Source organism: Syngnathus acus, chromosome 10, assembly GCF_901709675.1.
Source record: "Syngnathus acus chromosome 10, fSynAcu1.2, whole genome shotgun sequence".
NCBI lineage: Eukaryota > Metazoa > Chordata > Actinopteri > Syngnathiformes > Syngnathidae > Syngnathus > Syngnathus acus.
In genome coordinates, this window is record NC_051095.1 from 1,453,633 (window position 1) to 1,474,661 (window position 21,029).

General features: G+C 44.1%; 1 protein-coding gene across 6 annotated transcripts in view; it reads right to left on the reverse strand.

The window, feature by feature from the left end:
• Positions 1-11,399: 11,399 nt before the first annotated feature.
• The window catches only part of pcdh7b (protocadherin 7b), a 72,570-nt gene continuing 62,940 nt past the window's right edge, over positions 11,400-21,029 (reverse strand). For 2 of the 6 annotated variants that reach the window (XM_037263162.1, XM_037263161.1), the window contains exons 3-4: positions 15,101-15,119; positions 14,016-14,153 (exon numbers count right to left, since the gene is read on the reverse strand). In XM_037263162.1, the coding sequence (XP_037119057.1) occupies positions 15,103-15,119 (17 nt within the window). In that variant the 3' untranslated portion in view covers positions 14,016-14,153; positions 15,101-15,102. Of the gene's footprint in view, positions 14,154-15,100; positions 15,120-21,029 lie in introns of all 6 variants that reach the window. The other 4 variants (XM_037263158.1, XM_037263157.1, XM_037263159.1 and 1 more) reach the window with 3 other exon arrangements.

Sequence of the window (21,029 nt, forward strand, 5' to 3'; positions counted from 1 at the left end):
TTTTTTTTTTTCTTTTTCCCAAAGTGACTGTGGCAGTTTGGATTACAGTTATAACCTGTTCGCTTCGCCTTCAGATGGCGAGGGCTCGTGTGACGCGGTGTCAGGGGCCAGCTTATAATTAAGTCGCCTGCCTGCCAAATGCTATTATATATTATCAAGGTCCTGACAAAGTCTAAGGAAGTGGCAGCGCTCTTGTCACTTGCCTAATAAGGTCACCATATGGCATGCTAAATAACAGTTATTTCCACCATTCAAACACAACATTTAGTTGCGCTGTCATCTTGTACCGCGTGGGACGATGTCGTTTATTGAGAACATACACACACGGACAAACCTGGAAAATAAAAAAAAGACACAAATAACAAAAAATTATTTCGATGGTCCAAAAGATTGATTAAAAAAAGCAATAGAATACTTGCATGGGATTTCAGGTAGAAATCCTCCTCAGACTGCAAACAGTCCAAATATTTTGCTTGTGACTCGCGAATGACTTGAAATATTATGATATAATATAATAATACAAAAAAAAATACCGTAATTTTCGGACTACAAGTCGCGGTTTTTTTTCATAGTTTGGGTGGGGGGGCGACTTATACTCAGGAGCGATTTATATACATATATATGGGGTTTTTTCACTTTTTTGGGCATTTTATGGCTGGTGCGACTTATACTCCGGTGCGACTTATAGTCCGAAAATTACGGTAGTTATAATGTAAAAAATACGTATAGCATAAAAAAAAAAATATAATATAATATAATCTTCACACGGGCAACTTGTTTTGCTCAAAGAAGGTCTTGGCAATCTTGATGTTGCATTGCACAGACAACAGTCAGGGAAAAAGAAATCCTCTATCAGGTTCAACTTTTTAGGAACTGCAGCATAACCGTTTTTTTGAGCTTTCTTCGACCGATAGTCTGCAACAAAAAGCGGCCATCTCCGCAAGCATCTTGGAGATTTCGCCTAAGCTCTCCCTCGACGGTTTCAATATTTTAAGCGTGTCGCACGGTCATAAACACATTAGCGAGCGCTACGTCTACAAAGTCACATTGACGGCGCTCCCGAAGGACGCCCTCGACAACATGAATCGCTTTGCTTGTGTGCGTGTGTGTGTGTGTGTGTGTGTGTGTGTGTGTGCGCAGCCTTTGATTTCATCCAGATGGACACTTTATTCCATACGGAGCTCTTAACTTGCACTAATCTTGGAAATTTGGATATTATACGTAATCGAGCTGGAAATTGCATTCTTCTAATATTACCTTAAAGGACTGCTTAGCACCGGGAGCTCATTGAATGTCACCTCCACGCGTCTGTGACGTTGTGGCCCTCACTCAACCAATTTGATATTCAAGTTCGAACGATTTGGACACACTCAATGGGTCGTCTCGGTAAATTGCGAGAGGAAACGGAGGCGTTATTTCCCGCACGCTTTTGTGCCATCCGTTGCACGTGCACCGTCATTATTCTCTTGCACAATTACCACTTCTGAATATTTTGCTCGGCCGGTAAATGATGAAAGTGATTTAAAAAAAAAAAAAAAAAATTAGAGAGAGAGAGGTTCTTTTGTGCACGCTATTTTGTTGTGCTTGATTAGCCGGTGTAATTATACTTTCCCCCTGCAAGCTTCCCCTCCTCAATTTACATAAGCGCCCTATAGAATGCCTTCCACTTTGCAATATAATCACAACGTCTGTTGAAAGGGCTTTCTTTTCTTTTGTTTTGGGCACAGGCCATTTGGTTAAGTGCAAATTTCTTCCTCCTTATCATGATTATAATAGTAACAAAAATAAATTGCATTGCTCAACAGAGACGTTTTCATTCCGAGTCCTTGCACCGCTAGTTACGTCATTTGGTTTATTGTTTTTAGCCAAGTACGCAAGACTTTTGTTTCGGAGGTGGGAAAGAATACTATGAGAAAAAAATATCTAAAGTCTAACTTTAGATAATGGTGTAAAAAAAGAGTATTGATTTTACTCATTGTAAAAGTCATTCAGTGGCTGGGCTGGCTGACTCCAAAACGGAATGAAATAAGATGAATCGAATAAAAATCAAATACACAAGGAAAAAAAAACCCTGAAAAATAATCTTCAATAAATACTCAAAACTAAAATAAAATGAATCAAATGAAAATCATAATGAAAGTCATTTAGTGGCTGGGCTGGCTGACTCCAAAACGGAATGAAATAAGATGAATCGAATAAAAATCAAATACACAAGGAAAAAAAACCCTGAAAAATAATCTTCAATAAATACTAAAAACTAAAATAAGATCAATCAAATGAAAATCATAATAAAAGTCATTTAGTGGGTGGGCTGGCTGACTCCAAAATGGAATAAGATGAATCAAGTAGAAATCAAATACTCAAGGAAAAAAAGCCCTGAATAATATTAACAATGATAATAATAATAAATACTTAATAATAAAATCAGATGAATCAAATAAAAATCAAATACGAGTCAAGGAAAAAAAATCCCGGGAAAATAATCTTAAAAAAATGAACAGTCTTTGTATGATGTTACTTCCCACCTCCGCTTTCAAATGACTCTACAATGTCCTAATGAATCCCAGCGTGGGACCGACCCCCTCACCCCTTCGAAAAGCAGAACATAGTGATTAGAAGCTTGCGCAAACACAGCAAAAGACGCAAATAGTGATTAGTGCCTATTGGCAACTCTCAAAAGAAAGACGATGCCGATTTAAAAGCTCAGCGTGTCACTTGTTGGAACGTTTGACCCTTCTGATGAAATTATAAACAACAAATTACTTTCCCATGACAATATCCTGCTATTAAATGCTGTTACGATCAAAGACACGCAAATAAAAATAAAATATGCACCATTGGGGTTCACTCTCGGATTCTATTTGGATCGGGGTGGGCAATGTTTGGCACGTTTTAGATCGTCACCACCTCCAGCAGGAAAACTGCCCATTTCCCGGCGGGCTCCTAATGAGAACTTCCTGTGAGGATCATTAGGGAATTTCATCTGAAGGAGATTCCCTTACAAGCGGAGAAAAGACGCCGTCTGCATGTACAAGCAGCCGCTGCCGCCGCTCAGCGGGATTAGGGGCCAATTTGCTGAGTACGAAGAAGTTACCAGCCCTCCAAATCCTCCCAATCATCACCCACTTGCGTCTTGGGGTCTTCATTTTCCTTTGACTTGACTTGTTTTTTTTTTAATTTGACACAAGTACAAAAAGTGAGTACCAGAATTGCTGTCGGTTGAAATTGTGAGTCACTTACTTTTGTCACCTCTGGCTAAGATGACTCGGACGTCCCTCGAGTCCAACTTTTTTTCTGTAGTCGTTAGCTTGCTGGTTTCCCCGCCGTCTTCCATCACGACCCCTCAGGGGACCTCGGATAGCGGCCACTCGGTGGGGAGGTGTCATTTTGGAGAAGGCCACCCACGACGGTAATACAATTAGGCAAATGGCTCTCTTTGCCGCCAGAGGGGAAGGTTAAGGCCCCCGGATTAATCCAAGCCTTAACTTGACTCGTAAACATGACAGTGGATCGACACGGAAGTGAGATAAAGATCAGACCTCCGATTTTAGACATGTAAAATGATATCAAATGTACAATCCGCATAGCAGCAAAAGCTATTATAAAATAAAATAGATTACCGTTTTTTTCCGTGTATAATACGCAAAATGTAACTAATTTATTGTCCTAAAATCTGGGGTGCGCATTATACATGGGTACAAATTTTTTTTAATTTGTTTTTTTTTAAATTTTTTTTTTGTTTTTTTTTAAGAAAATCATGGTACAACAAAACCAACAACAGGACTGACCGACAAAGACGTGGAACAAAAAGACAGGGTGACATTACCAAAGACAGGAACAGAAACCAAACAGACATCATGACAGTAACACATGCAATGATCCGACGGTGAGCGAGGGGCAGACAGGACTTAAATACAAAACACGTTACAAGAACAATAGTGTGTTTGTACTGTGCTCTGGTCATTTCGTCAAAGAAGGGATAATAGTCCTCTTCTCTTCTTGACTGACAATGAATGTGATAGTTTAATACAATCAGCAAATAACAAAATGCGTATTACAGGTAATATTTTATTTCACAACACTTTGCCTTGTTCCTTTCGTCTCTGCTGTTCACTTCAAACACGCTCCATACGAACGCAATGCTCTCGTATCAGACGCTTGCCCGATCACCTGCTCGTTTGCTGTCACAATGTACCCTACACAAATCCGAAACATTTGTTGCGGCTCCGAGTCACGACGAGGGGCAAGTTTTGGTTTCCAAGGGTGTTTTTATTCCTCTTCAACGTCTCTCCCATACAGAGCCGCCTTTTTCACATGTCCGCACGTCACTTTCCTCTCTTTTCATCTGATCGCGGTGGTGCCTTTACGGGCAGTCGGAGAAATCAACGCCAACAAAAAAAAATACATCCAGCCTAGTTAAGACCATACCAAAGACTATAAAAATGGGACCCATTGCCTCCCTGCGTGTGTGACGATCATTGGGACTTAAAAAAATAAATAAATAAATAAATAAATAAATAAAAAATTGGGTGCGTATTATACATGGGTACATGCTTTTTTCCAGCATCAACATGCCATTTTTAGGGTGCGTATTATACATGGGGGCGCATTATACACGGAAAAAAACGGTAAATTAAATTCAATTGAATTAGTAAGAGTTGGACGGTGCTTTGAGGAAAAACACACACACATGAAAAACAAATTTGTTAGCCGGAGACGTACAGGGAAAAACAGCATGGGAAGAACAGCCATGGAATGGTCTAGCTCTGGTCCAAAAAGGCTGCGCACTGCAACACGTGTGTCTTTGGGAACCAGACTCAAACGATTCCAACGGTTCCATGAACCAGAGGAGTTTGTGGAGGAATGCTCTCATACTTGAGCGTCTTGATATCCTTTGAGTTTGTAATTGGGCAGCGCTCCAGACGGAAAAACAAAGCCATCGGCTCGTGATGAGTCCCCGCAAGGCTTTGTTGCGTACAAGGCTTCTTTCACTTTTCATTTTCTTTAATCCAGCTTAACACGTTTAGGTAAACACAGTTCAGTTGCATCAGGTGGAAAAATAATGTTCAAGACAATAAATTCAAATAAATTGATAACAAACACAAACAAATAAATCAAAATTATAATATAATAATAATAATAATAATAACAACAATAACAATAATAAATATAATCTACCGTTTTTTTCCGTGTATAATGCGCAAAATTTAACTAATTTATTGTCCTAAAATCTGGGGTGCGCATTATACATGGGTACAAATTTTTTTTAATTTTTTTTTTTAAAAATCTTTTTTTTTTTTTTTTTTTTTTTTTTTAAGAAAATCATGGTACAACAAAACCAACAACAGGACTGACCGACAATAGTGTGTTTGTACTGTGCTCTGGTCATTTCGTCAAAGAAGGGATAATAGTCCTCTTCTCTTCTTGACTGACAATGAATGTGATAGTTTAATACAATCAGCAAATAACAAAATGCGTATTACAGGTAATATTTTATTTCACAACACTTTGCCATGTTCCTTTCGTCTCTGCTGTTCACTTCAAACACGCTCCATACGAACGCAATGCTCTCGTATCAGACGCTTGCTCGATCACCTGCTCGTTTGCTGTCACAATGTACCCTACACAAATCCGAAACATTTGTTGCGGCTCCGAGTCACGACGAGGGGCAAGTTTTGGTTTCCAAGGGTGTTTTTATTCCTCTTCAACGTCTCTCCCATACAGAGCCGCCTTTTTCACATGTCCGCACGTCACTTTCCTCTCTTTTCATCTGATCGCGGTGGTGCCTTTACGGGCAGTCGGAGAAATCAACGCCAACAAAAAAAAAATACATCCAGCCTAGTTAAGACCATACCAAAGACTATAAAAATGGGACCCATTGCCTCCCTGCGTGTGTGACGATCATTGGGACTTAAAAAGAAAAAAAAAAAAAAAATTGGGTGCGTATTATACATGGGTACAGGCTTTTTTCCAGCATCAACATGCCATTTTTAGGGTGCGTATTATACATGGGGGCGCATTATACACGGAAAAAAACGGTAATAATAATAAATAAATAAATAATCATGAACACGCATTCCACTGTTCGAAAGACTTTTGAAGACAGCTCGAGCAGCGTCGAACGTTTGATCAGCGAATCCTCGGGAGGCAAGTCGAAGCGTACCAGGGGGAGGAGAGAACAAACCCAAGCAGTAGCTGTTTAACTCCATCCGGAACTTGTCGGCTGCTTCCCTTCCAAGCCGGCCCGCCTGGTTGTGTGGTGAGAAGAAGAGCGCCATAACGTTCTCGCAAAGTCAAATCTGCCTTTTGTGAAATGCCAAGCCAATTAGCACCTTTGCATCGTGTTCCCAAATTTTGAGGCTTTTGCATCTTCTGGCGCCTTTCAGAGCCCATGCAAGGGGGTTCCACCCTCCCGTGAGACCCGCCAAGCAAGGTGGCTCTGAAACGGAATCCAACAGGGCTTGACAGACAGATTTTCCTGGGACGGTAATGTCCACTTCTGGGATCCAACGTGCAATTTTTTTTTTTTTGTTATGCTACGCAGAATCCATTGTCTTGTGTAAAATCCAACTACTCTTGATCATCTTTTACTTTTGAAAACCTCAACTGGCTTTTCTTGATCTCCCTTTGGGTTACTTTTCTTGCCAGGACATTTTACTCATGTCAATATCAGTTCCTCTGCCGGTTTCTTGCCAAACCTGCGCTCGGAGAATCTCGCCAGAAACGTTCAAACATTTCTCCCTTTGACAATTATTTTTGATGTGGCTTTTTTTTTCTTCTTTTTTCATTCTGGATGATTTATCTAAAGAGCGCATTGCGCGAGTGTGCGCGCTCTGTGGCGGCCCGCAGCTATTTTCCACACGGGCAACCGTGAAGTCATATTGACACTCAACATATGGTCGGCCCCGTTTGGAGATACACTCGGAGCCTCCCCACGTTTCACTTGTCTTCATGAATAATACCGCGGTGGGTTAAGGCATCTGGAATCTGGAAAATGTTTCACCGGCACCAACAATGCCTTCACGCCTGAATTTGCATGTTACCAAAAATATGTTCTCTTCATTTTATAGCATTTCTCAAGGCTTTGCTGCTTTCAGTATGCGAGATTTTTGAATAATACGCATCGTCACAAGAGCCGCTATTTATTGCGCTTTCACAACCACCGAACTGCTTCTCAAGTTTGAAGACGTTCATAAAATGCACAGTGTAACGTAAAATTGGGCAGACACGTCTATGAAAGCTGAGAGGACGTACATTTGAGCAAAGTATTATTTTATATTATATTACATGATATAGAATTATGACAAAAATCAAACCCCGCTAACTGCTAAGCTAATGTTTTGAAACAAATTCTTCCCAATGCTAAGTGAGGCTTCCAAGGCGTCAAATTGCCTTGCCCTCCAAAAGTCAAACGTGACTTCAGGATGCCGCGCTCGCCATATGCTCGTCGCCGACTGGTCATTTAGGAACCCGTCGACCTGATGACATCGACAATAAGTCCGTCTCGATGCGTACGTCTGCTGATCAATGGCGGGAAGCGAGAGTTGTGCCCGGGAAACTTTGGATGGACGTGAAGGTGTGGCAAGCCAGATGGTCTGAAGCCAAAGTCACTTTCCTTCCTTGGAGTTTTGTCACCTTCCACTTAAGTGCTGAATAGGCAGACTTGCCAGAGGGTCACCTTGCACTGGGATTTGGTGTGAGCGGGATTTATTTTTGCCTGCACTAAGTTTAACATTGGATATTGAAATGGCAGCAAACACGGAGACTCAAAGGTCATATTTGCACTCAAGTGTTCCCTGTCATGTATTTGATTTGTTGGCTCTGAGTCAGAAAGATTCATGCCCCCCCCACCCCGTATTAGCCTTCCTATCAGCTCAGGTTTCCAGAAATATACTCTTGCAGATTCTCTCCATCCTGACATTTCTCTCCACTATATTTTGATTGACAGATTGGGAGTGTGTTTTTGGAGTTAAGCTCAATTTGATAATAGTTTGTCGAGAGATAACAACTTGGATGCTCTGTTGTCCTTCACACTTGCCAATAATGTAAACGTTTGAATAGTCACCAATCAGGACATTTGTGATCATGATGTGAAATAAAACAGCCAGTCAAGAAAATGAGCAAATAGATATTAATGACAGTCGGGTGTAATTAATGCCCGGGTTCTACAAGAAGGACGTTGACAGTAACATGGGTCATTTATCACCAGCGGGCTGGCTCATTCTCCAGCCATTGCAGGAGCGGGCCGGCCGTGCAGAATCTTAATTGCCGGCTCAACCCGGCGTGCCTGGAGACGAGACCGGAAAGCCAAACAGTCAGGCCGGGGCTCCTCTTTCTATTCCATTTTCGCCACTGTACATGTGTAATGCTGGTGGGGGGGTGAGATAAGTGAGCCAATGTGGCGTTCGGGTAGTCCGTCTCATCCGCTGCGAGACTCGGGAGTAGATTACAGAGCTCCCGAGGAAATATTTCCTCTCCTCGGAAGAAGATTGAGTAGCCCAAGACAAACAGACTCCGCCTTCTGCACACAACGTTATGTCCGTCAAAAAAAAAACGCCGATTCAGCCAAAAGGAGAGTCAACGCAAAGATGTAAGGGATTTTCAAGAAACACGTTTCAACGTTGTAATACCGTCTTTTCTATATTTTTTATATCCTTTTTTTTTTTCTTTACATTTTTCTTTTATTTAGCGCTCAGATTTCCATGTAGTGTACAACGACGATTCGGATTCTGATGTGTCCTGGAGGTCGTCTGTCTAAAGTCTCGGAGAGAACTCGTAGCGCAACGTGACATCGCCGCGCCGGCGTATCTTGCCACTTACAAGTTGCGCAATTATGTCGGACATGGTAAAAGACTGCCACGTTACTGCTTTGACCAGCAAAGCGGACATGTGTTAGATGGACTTGGCATCCAGTGCAGTCCCAAACTTTCTCCCCCTCCAGGCCACGTCTGTGTGTGTCACCCGCACTCCGGTCGCCGGCGACAGTTGCGAGATTGGCCCCGGCTTTGCACGCAAATTGGCGGGTGGGCTGCCACGCACGGCCTGCGTGGAGCCGATCGGCGTGGCAGCGGCGGCGGCAGACGCTAATCTCTTGTGCCAGGTTGGAGGTCTCTCACGGGCTGCCGTCGCTTCCGCGGATAAACCCGCTTCTTTCTGGAGCTGACGCGAGTCAGCATTTGTTAAGCGCTCGCCAAAGTTCCGTCGCAAAAATCACACGGGGGATCAATATAAACTTCAGTTTAACATGTCTGGAGGAGAAAAAGATTCTGGCAAAAGTACCTCTGGAAATGTACTGAGCAATTTTTTCTGAACAACTTCCAGGGACCTGATGAAAATCGAAGTCGAGTAACAAAGTATTTGATTTGCTTGGTAACATGACGCAGCTGAAAGGTGTTTTGTTGCGTGAAGACAGGCTGCCCGCTGGGATTGGGAACAGTTCGGCGTGCCCAATCCCTGCGGGCTCCTCGCGCGTACGTTAGCGCATCAGCGCCGTCGCGCGCCCGTGTTTGTGTGCGAGGCGCTCATTAGCGCGACGCACTTCCTCACCGAGGGAGGAAGGCAATCCGCCGCGGAGGTTTTCGCGGAGGGTCAGGAAGCGCCGCCGTTTGCCGGATGCAAGTAAACAACTCTGCTGTACTTTTCACCCTTCGAGTGTACGACGGGATGAAAGGCGATGGATCCAACGATAGACTGAGACGATGACGTGATTCGGTCACATGCAGTACGCGCGATTTCTTGCCCTACAATTTGTCACTAATGCTAATTTTGAGGTTGTGGTGTGCGGCGCTAACCCCAAGTTCCCTCACACGGAACTTTCTGTCTCTGTGCCTCATGCAAAATAGCCGTTGATGAATGTTTCATGAGCAAAGAGTCACCTGCGGTGTAGGGTTGCCTTGCAAATTCAGTGGCCGCATGTGCTCGGTTTGAAAGATCACAGAAGGATCAATAGCCGCACAGTGTGGATGGAACGCGGCTATTTGTTTATGCATGAACACATGTTCATGACAGATACGCCGGCGTAAGGCCCGATACGTGAAATCACGGCGGAGGCACCGCGTCCATTCAGATCGGTTCCCTGACACGTTAAAGACGTGATTGACTGAAAAGACGTTTAAAATTGCGGTTGGTCTGTATTGCAGAAATGGGATTGTCGTTCAAACACGGACGATTTTTGCGAAGAAATCTTTGATTTATTGATGCTTTCGACATTTGGTTTTGATTTGTTTTTCCTAGAATAGGTTTTCTTCGTAAAATTCGTGACGTCATCAAACACCTTTGCCGCCCCAAACCATGGCTCAGGTGAAGTGAATTCACGAGGAGACCGCAGGAAAGGAATAATAGTGGAAGAGTTAGCGCAGGTTTGCAAATGATAGGCGAGACAAGATGCTCAAGGTGACCCAGGTTGAACAGCTTTCAGCCTCGGCATTTGATGCAACTTGGTTATTTATCTGAGCTCTCAGTTTTGGACCTCTCTGGTGCGCCCCCTACAGTTGATTAGTGTCATTACAGTTGGCCGACATCATGTATTATGCAGTTTTTCTGCGACTGACGAGCTTTTTCTTGCATTTTAATTGTGTTTATCTGATTCAGTCACTGTTTAATTCATTATGAAAACAAAATTTGTATTCATTGCCCCAAAATTAATACCATTCAAATTCATTGTAATTTGCCTTAATTCCCCCCCTATTTGTCTGCTTGAAAATCCGCTACCCCGCCGCTTATTTTGGCGATTCACAATGCTTCACAAGACAGGAAAATGAGCGACATTTGCATAACAACAACAGATTTCTTTGAAGTTGCGTCTTGACTCGGCAAATGGTTAAAAATGGTCTTGAACAGAATTCTCTCTTAGGTTTGGAAAGCCTCAGCGGGTGTGTGCGGAGCAAACTTATTGTTGAAGCAATTTCCGCAAACAAATTTTCAGGATTTTTATCAATTAATTAGAACATTTCTCCATACTCTCCACATTTTTCAGTCATTATTTAAACACTTTGCGGATAGGTAAAGCTCCCTGCAGCAATTATTATATATTATATTATATTATATTATATTATATTATATTATATTAGGGTTATATTATATTATCATTACCCTGATGAATTATTCTGAAAAGGGTCATCCAACTCAAATCAAATCAAAGCAAAATGGCTGACTTTCTGTTTGGCGTTTTCATGGCTCCATCAGACTTTTTTTCTTGTAATAGAGCCCGGCGGGCCAGCCAATTTGGGCTCCAGCCATGAGACTTTTCCATGTGTCCTGTTAAGACAGACAGGTCCACCAAAATTGGTGAAATTATTTCGGGAGCAGTTTTTTTTCTCCTGAAGTAGCCCATAATGTGTGTTTTAGCCTAAAAAAATTCCAATGACAGAAAGATAACATGGACAGAGGCGTGGACACGGTCAAGATTTACCATGTTATATTTTAATTTTTGCAGGGACAAAATTGACAAGCGATTTATTTACACAAAGCTGTACAAAAGCAAATTAACTTACATAAAATATCTCATAAATAGAAGTGGACTTGCGTTCAATACACGTTGCCATGTTCAGCTAAATTGCGTGCATAGTGATTTATATTTAACGATGATAAGTCAGGTTTCCTCGATTTCTATATCAACATCTAAGTCGCAGGACAAATAGCAATGGTTAATATTACAAATCTGGATACACGTGGTGGATAGTGGAGGACGCACCTCAGGCAGCGCTGGAGTGGAATCCGCACGTTCAGCGTTTTCATCTGGAGGACCCCCCTCACATGTAAGCAGTTGAATGTCTCCAGGCATTTGTTGGGGGCGGGGCAAACTACAACTTGAACATTCTACGCCTCCATATTCAACCCTAGAGCTCGTTTCATGCAAAAAAACCTCTGATGTCTTACTTGTCCATTTATCTGGAGGCAGCACAGATTCCAACGAGAATCTCAACCGTCTCATCCCCGATCGACGGGATTGATCACTTTCACAAATATATTTCGAGATGCGGCTGATAAATTGCCGAGCGGACGAATGATCATCGTTCCGCTCGATACCGACAAGCAAGTCTTGGACCGTACCGGGAAATGCACCGCACTTGGAATGGATCGTTGAAGCCCAGTTCAAGTTTGGCTCGCTGACACCCGACCGGCCGATTCTCCAGGAAGCAAGAAACGTGTGCCCCATGTCGACTCTTACCGATTGGTAGAAAAAGGCACAATTGCAATTTTGCATTCACTCTCAGCATTTGTGTGTGTGTGTATAGGTGTGTGTGTGTGTGTCTTTGTTCAGAAGCACTGAAGATACAAAGTGGCACCAGAAAAAAGAACAGCAGTTCAAATAGCGAGTACAATTTCATGATCATCTCTACAATTTCAGCTGTCGTTAACAAAGTGATGACGATGACGTAGATCCCTTGTTAAAAATTTGCCATACCCGAATGAGGAACCGGCGTACCGAGTCGGAGTACACGGCTAACGTTTTCATTAGTTATAAAGTAAGCAAGCAACAAGGTGGAATCCAATGTTACAATAGGGGATTTGTCTACATTATAATTTTTCTTCTTCCTTCTCACTAAACCAAGTAAGTTCCATAAAGCGTGCAGTAGAAAAGTAAATATTCACGTACACACTTGCTAAGTATAGGAGCAATGTCGTACACACTCGAGAGAGAGCCGGAATGGCGAAAATTGCAACTCCGTTCCAAACGTAGCGAACAGAAACACAGCAACAAAGAAAAACAGATGATCCCCTTTTGATTGACAATCGAAAAAACACGGCGTGGAATGTTTCAAGTTCAGCGTCTGGCGTGAAACACAAAGGATCCAAATCTAAAGTCTGCGTTTGATTGTTTTTGCGTTTGCTCGAGCTGATTTCTACATTCGTGCTCAAAGGATGCCGCGGCGACATCTCGTGCCCTTCCTTCCTTGTGCGTCGCTTTTCGATGCTTTGAGGGGGAATCGTTCCAAAATCGTAACGACGGATGATTGATGGCAAATGTTTACTCGATGATTTTTATTGCTCAGTCTGTCCCACGATGAAGTCAAAGCTGTTTTTTAAAAAAAAACAAAAAAACAGGACGCTGTTTTCAGGGCGGCGCGCCGTCATGAACCGTTGATACGCTAGCTAGCTAGGCTAGCTATAGCGCATCCTGTACACTTGTACCGAGTGTCTCTGTACAATTTTTCCATGTCGCCGGTGACATCACCGGTGCCAAAGAGTCTTGGCAGAAGAATATTTGAAATCATTGCCGACATCTCCTTGTTTTCGGTATTTGAGTCCACGGATGCTCGAAATGTTGCGGACCGATAGCCGCTATGTTGCAGTACCCAGTTCCAGACAAAACGTTGAAGTTGGCCACTCTTTTAAAATAAGTCTTTTTTTTTTTGTTTTGTTTTTTTCGTTTTTCTCAATGTGTATGTGACGGATGTGGATGCATGCATGTCGTGTCGCATCAGTGTGTCAAATACGTTGCTTAATCTACAGGCGGACTCTCGGGCAGCAGAGCACGTTGCAAGAGCCCAAGTCGCCAGATTGACATCTCAGTGGTAGCGCTTATTTTTCTTCTTCTTTTTTTTTTTTTTTTTAAAAAGGCCACCTTCTTGACATTTTGAGTCTTTGGAGTCCGACCTCATTGAATGCAAGGGGGGGTTTGGGGATATTAACGTAGTGGGCTTTTCCTTCCCGCGCGTAGTCTTACAGGTAGACCTCCCGTCGAGTTAGGGTGCCGCAGGAGGTGGGCTTGTACTCCCCGGTGGCCACCATGGGGATCTCCTCGGTGGGGTGGCTCAGCGTCTCCTCCCCGCCCCCGGGCGAGCCGTAAGACGGCGAGCCAAAGGCCTCGTAGGAGGACGAGGAAGAAGCCATTTTCTTACTAAGGAGGTTGCGGTTGCGGTCGCCCAGCACGTGGCCGGCGGCGGGGTCTCCGTTAGCCATGGCGGCCATGGCGAGGGTCTCTTGGCTGCCGGACTGCTCTTGGCTGCTGCTGCTGCCGCCGTTGTTGCCGCCGCCGCCGCCGCTCATGAAAGTGGAAAGCTTTGGTTGTTGGGGGGTGGTGGTGGACCTGGATAGCCGCCGCTCGGGCGGGGTGCGGACGGGCATCCAGCAGGAGTCCGAGTGGCCGTACTCGTCGCATTCCCGGGTGCACTTGCCGGTCATGGCTACGTCAGGCAAAGGCCGTGAATCTGCGGGGGGGGGGGGGGAGGAGAAGACAAATGCGTCAGCGCCTTCTGTTTTTTTTCCACCAACTTTGGAGATTCATTGATGAGTGGCTCGTGTTGATATCTAACACTTGATTGTGTGAAGTGTTGGCAGATGGCAGAATTTGCGGTTGCGCTACTCGTGTCGACTTGCGCAGTGATTGGCAGCGCGGCACGTGACGTCCATCAGTGACCAGTCGACTTGCCTTTCACCAAATTACTGTCATTAAAAAAATAAAAGGAAACTATCCAACTCCGTCGAGCTGTGTCGCTAAATGTAACCTGTGAAGGTCGCTACTGACTTTTTTTTTTTTTCTCGCAGCACTAAACGGGCATAAGTAAAAGCAATGTTTTGTTTTCATGCATGCCACCACAGCGAGTGGAACAAGACAATGAAAAACTGCGGCTTGCCGGCTCGGACGGACGGCACAACTCCGACTCGAGACAGGTGGAGGCGTGAAGAAGCCTTTGAAATCATGTCATGCTTCAAAAACGTGTTTGTGCTGAGGCGGCGGCGAGCAACAATGAGCAACTCGAGAATCAATTGCTTGCTTATCTGTCGATTGACAGCCGGCAATCACGTCCCCCTGACCTAAGTAGCTTTTCAGATTTGGATGGCTCAAGCGTCCTGCTAGTCTCTTTAATCCACAAATTAGGCCTTGAAGCAATTACCTGTTTTTAGCCACGGCCGCAGATTAGCGATTGTATTACGAGACGCTTCAAAAGGACTTGCCGGTGTCACTGAAAATGCGTCGCTGGACAAGTAAGAGACGTTGTTGTTGTTTTTTCTCCGGAGATGTTTGATGTAGTTTGGACATGAAAGGATGCATGGGAAATCAAAACCAAGCAGCGACGGGGAGTGCAAACCAAGCCAAGCATGCCTTTGCCCATAAAAAAACAACAAGAACAAAAGAGTTGGTATGGCGCCTTACTTTTAATGCTCTTTTTCTCCTGTAAAAGAAAGAAGACAGAACAGAAATCATTTGTTCTGTTTGTCACATTGAATACACGGACGGCGGGCATTTTCGAAACAAAGGAAGGAGGCGGGGCATGGGAAAAGCTAAAGAGTGCCATTCATAATCCGTTTCCGATGGAATGGAGGCGAGGCTCGAGTGTCAAGCCCTCGGGGAACCGCTTTCACTTTTATCATTAGCCGATCCGACGCAGCTCTTAATGAATTCTAAGTAGCCGAGTGATGGAAAGGAAAGGCGAGAGAAGTTGACAAAATTGGGAGATGTAATGCGATGACATGATGGATGGTGGCGTGAGCTCTCACATACACACACAACTTCAGAAAGAGAGACAAGCGGGCACTGATTGTCCCGCCCACAACGCCAGGCGGGATTCTTGAGAGCACTGATTGCTCCTTCAATTGACTCTTCGAAACAACTGAGGTTCCGATTTTTGTTGTTGTCAGCTCCCCCTGGAGATGACATTTCGGTTTCCCGAATTGTAAGAATACAGATGTGAGGCACTTTTGGGCTATGGGAATTAATTTGAGTTGTTTTAGCTCAGTGGTCTCAAACATGCGGCTCGCGGGCCAATTGCGGCCCGTGGGATGATAGTTTGTGGCCCTCTCCTTAATATGAAAGCTTGTTAGCGTAGCCTGTGATTTTGATATGAATGGTCGTGTTCGAATGTGTCTTTTTGGGAGCACATAGTACTTGTGCGAAAAGCTCTTTTCTACCTTGAACTTCAATAAGTCCAAGTATAGGTCTGGACTTCCTGATGAGCAACATAAAATTTAGATTTTCTGACAACTTCTGGATGTTGCAGGCCATTTGTAACCTCGGATTTGATCACGAACGTTGCTTCCATTCCATAATCAGGACGTGGCAAAGAAAAGTTGTCAAGTTTCCGAGTGGGGTTGCAAGCCTCGATGCACCTCTAAGTGGCCCGGCAAAGGAGGCCTTTCTTTCGCAGGTTTTGCCCCCGGGGCGGCGGAGACCTTATTGGCTAGCCAGAGACGGTCTGTATCGCTCGGGGGAGAAGCGCTTTCAGCCGCGGGAAGGTTGTAAATTCATAATGACCCACAACACAGCCCATTTGCCCTCCTTGAGTTCAGAAATAGGAAGCGGGAGGGGTCGATGTCACTAGAGTGACAATGTTTCGCCGTCTTTCGGCCGCAGCCAAGCGAAGTTTGTGAATGATCCAATTGAATTCATACGAAAGCTTTGCTCGTGCTGAGCGTCTGGCATCGCGTCAGTTCAGGGTACGTAAGAAACAGAGGGCGACACTGCGAGGACAGAGCCGAGGAGAATTAAAGGAGAGTGACAATGCTCCGAGTGTAGCGGGGGTCAAAGCCCGGGCGAGGCGAAGCGAAGCAGTCCGTCAGATTGAACAGAGAAGACAGCACGGCCGCCTCTGGGCCGTCATCGGCCAAACACACTGCCAAAAGACGGCGAGTGGTCCAGACGGGATTCCTGGAGGATGCATCCTGGAGGAAGCACTTTGACAGGAACTGGCACTCTGCGTCCAGTACATCTTCTCAGACGTGATCTTATGACATGATCCCGTTTGCTCCTCGTCGACAGCTTGAGCTTTCGCTTTATGACAAACACTGCCATTTTGATGGTGAATCCATTGCAGAACCAAATCATTTAAAAAGTCTGAGAACAAACAGAAAGCTCTGTTTTTTTTTTTTAAATTAATTATTATTTTTGGTTTAATCAATTGTAATACTTTTTTTAAATATTTTTTCAATTATTTGTAATATTTCGAATATTCGGAATTAGAAAATAAAACAAAAAAAGAAGCGACTTTACAACGCTGAATATTGCTTCCTTCAAAAGGCGCACACAGAAGCGTGACGATCGGACTTTTTCAGATCAGATTAGATTCCACAGAAAAACCCGGGTAAGTGTCTTTGGGACTAACGCTCAATCCCTCACTCAGTGCCGTGTTTTGGGCCGGATCATTCGATTGACTCCCACTCCACCCAATTCCCAAGGAAGTTTAGAAACACTTGAACCTCCAAATGTATTTACTCCCCTTGCACACGTTTTGGATTTCAGGGCAAAGAGTCATAACGGGCCGGGTGGAGCGGAAAAGTCACAAGAGGCGGGCGGCCTTGTAGAGAACAAAGCTCGGGAAATGGGCTGGCAATTGCCTCCAACCCCTCATCAAAAGGTGCTCAGATGGAGGCGGCGGACGGAGCAATCCCGGATGACAGTGTACATTGCCGCCTGTCGTACAGATTACTTCAAGCCGCCGGCAGAGCCCGATGAAATATTTATCCGGCAAAAAAAAAACAACTGCCACAAATCGGAGGGAGCGTCGCGAGAGATAGGAGGAGACGGGCGACGCTTCATCTTCACACTCACGTCCAAAAGTGGCTAAAGTACTCTGCAAATGACAAAAGCCATCCAAAATCCCACACGATAATACAGACGGAAAATTTTGAGAAATAGAATGTGAGTCCTGAGGGTGGTGTGTCTTCCCTGTTCCAGTGAGCAAAGAGAAGAGAAAGGAAAAAAAAAAAGTGGCTTCTAATTTCATAATCGCATGACAGCGGGTTGACACAATCCGCAAAATTTGTCTTCCCCCACGCCGAGACGTTTGCCAGACAATTAAAGGAGTGACGGTGGCCGGGCGGCGGGACGGCAACGGCGCTGCGGGGAGACGTGAACTAAAAGCCAATCTCGGGGAGTGCTGACCTTTTTGAAAGCGCACCCCGAGCAACGGTATTAATTGACGGCGTTAACGTCGGCGTAGGTGAATATTGTCGTCTATTTGATGGCGGAATGTTGTCCTACTCCCCGGGAGGAGCGGGTGCTTGCATACCGAGTTAACATCTTAACTCAGACCTCACACAGCGTGAGGAAGAAAAGAAAAGAATGCCGAGATGAGAGCTGACTGCCGCGGTACCAAAACCGACCCGTGAGAGGCAGCCTGGTGCCACAGAGCCTCCAGACTGCCAGAAATTAAAAGTGAAGAAGAGGAAGTAATCAGCGAAGAAGAAATCCAAGGCTATAAGCTAACTTTTAGCGTGCCTGGTAACTACACTGAGGTTGCAAACTGAATACACTGAAGAGAAAGTAATCAGCAAAGAAGAAATTGAAGGCTATAAGCTAACCTATATGGTCTGCTAACTACACTGAAGAAATCCAAGGCTATAAGCTAACCTTGGGCGTGTTTGCTAACTGAGGTTGCAAACTGCAGTTGTGCCAGAAAATACAAAGAAGAAGAGAAAATAATTAGCTAATAAGAAATCCAAGGCTATAAGCTAACCTTTTGCGTGTCTGCTAACTACACTGAGATTTCAAACTGGAGTTTTAAGGATGTGCCATTGTTTCAGAGACACCTCGGTTGACCTTGCAGTGTGAAGGCTCAGATCTGGCTAATTGTTGCTATGCTGAGCTCATATGAGATTAGCATTGGCTAACTGGTTCTTTGCTTCAAGATGGCAAACTTGAATGCTTTTTTGTTTGTTTGTTTTTGCCAGCCCAGATAACAAGACACACTCTGATTTGAGAAGACAAACACAATAGGCATCCATTCATAAAGAGGACGTTGATTCTTTTTAAACCTGGTAAATGGCGCAGAGGTGGCCATAAACTGGTGCGCTTTACCCCTCAAATTGTTTTGGAGGGTAAAAATCGGTCGGGAAATGCGTCGAAGCTCGCTGCTTTTCTGTTTTGCTCGTTTGAGCTCAAACGGCTCGTCTGTCGAGATATTGTAATGAGATGACACTTGCCTCGGGTAACCTAAAAAATGATCACACAGGCTCCCTCAAGGACTGACGCCAACGGAGGAAGTTGAAAATCTAGCGCGGCGCTGATAAAAACGCTAAAGCGACGTGTCACTCAGCAAATAGGTTCGTCTTGAACGTGTCTTTGAGTCTGACCTAGGCGCCCTTGTTGTTTCAAGCCCGACAAAGGCTTCTGGGAAAAGGCTTCCCAAAGTCATCTGATCATCAGTTCAATTTGAAAACATGTCAAATATCAGCGCAGACCGGGCCGCGTGTAAAAATTGCACTCGCTGGAAACGGACGGAAGATCTTTGATTTCTCAAGAGCCTTAAAACATTATCCGGGCGTTCTCGCTGGCTGAGCGATGGGGGCTCGATAACGCCAAGGTGTCCTGGATTAAGGATAGATAGGCTCGCCAAAGTTTGTCCCCTCCAGGTACGCCGCATTACATTTCACCTTTGCTGTTCACTGGCTGTCTTTGAGACTTGCCGTGTAACTTTGACTCGACTCAATTTTTCAATCCACCCGAGACGAGAGGCAGAGGCTCCTCGGCTACAATCGGTCTTTGTGCTTCCTTTTCACCGCGGCGTATTGCCTTTTGTCTGTAGCGGTACCTTTATTTCCTTTCTTGCATTGGCTGAATATTTTAGTGACTCCTTGAGAATTGATACTTGTAGTTTCTACAACTTACTTTAGCAAAATGAATTCATTTCCTTCCAGCTTTGTATGATGATAACAATGTAAATAGGGAGAGAAGGACAATCGAGGTTTAGATCTTGATTGAATAAGGCAGGAAACGAAGCTAGCGCTAGTTAGCTAGCGAAACTGCTATTCTATTTTGACGGTAAAAAAATAATAACTCAAGTACTTTTTTTTAGCTGCTTACCAGTGATTCTGCTTAAGTATACTTTTGCTAGTTAGCAAAACTGCTACTCTTATTTAGTTGATGATAAAAAAAAATAACTCAAGTACTTTTTTTTAGCTGCTTATCAGTGATTCTGCTTAATTACACTTTTGCTAGCCAGCGCTAGCTAGCTAGCGAAACTGCAATTCTATTTCATTGACGGTAAAAAAATAATAATAATTCCAGTACTTTTTTTTTTTATTATCAGTGATTCTGCTTAAGTATACTTTTGCTTCTTCTTTGGAATATACTCTTCATTGGTTCCACTCCGGGCAAGTTATCCAGGCAATATCCAAGCCATGCCAGATCCATACTCAGTGTGTGCGGAGGCCCAATTTGTCACTCTGGTGGGCCCATCACGGGCGAATCTCCTTTGTGAAATGTATTTTCCACACCGTCTGTCGGTGAGATCAAAGCGGCAGCCGCCCGGCGAGTCCTCCCGTCTTTGTCTCTTTCCCCGAGCTGAGCTGATCCCCACTGACAAAAGCAGTCAATTCAAACTGAGCAGATCTGCTTTTGAAACAACAACAAAAAAGGGGAGCTTGGGAAATAGATTGGAAGAGGTGAATCTCACGGCTGGGTAAGCTCTGGACAGGTAGATGCGTCGTCACTAAAGAATCTTCTTCAATTTGTTGACTGTCCAAGATGTTCCAAATGTTATGATATGAATGATATGTCATTTAGCCTTTTCAGCAAATGCCTACTTTATTATTTATCCACTCTCGCCCCTTTTGAGCACCAATTGATTTTTTTTTTTTCCCCCTTTCTTGTGTCTACCCCACCCCAATCCAGCCTGGCTTTGATTCGAGTACTTCTGCCTTGTGAGTGTTTTTTTTTTCTTTCCCCCCCATTGATCCAACGATGGCGTTGGAAGTCAAACTGTTTTCAGAATATCTGCCATTGACGTTCAAGACCAGACGGTCGATGAGTAGAAATTGGGTAGCTCAGCTGGGCTAGTTCTTTGCCACCTTAGGACAACTTTTTTTTTCAAGCTGCCCGTCTCAAGTTGAAGCTGAAAAAAAGCGAGGCTTTTCAAGTTTATAGACAATGGGACTCCAGAAGTAATCGAAAGCCGGGCCAAATTTTGGCCTTTGTTGTCCCAGACAATTACACAACAGAGCTCTGCTTTGACTTTGACTTTGACATTTTTTTTGTTTCTTTGCAGTTCTTCTACTTGCTTCCTTTTCAAATTCATAAGAGCAGTAAGCACAAATGCCAATTTTTGCCCATATGAATTAAGTTGTCAAAACAGTATCTACGTATATGT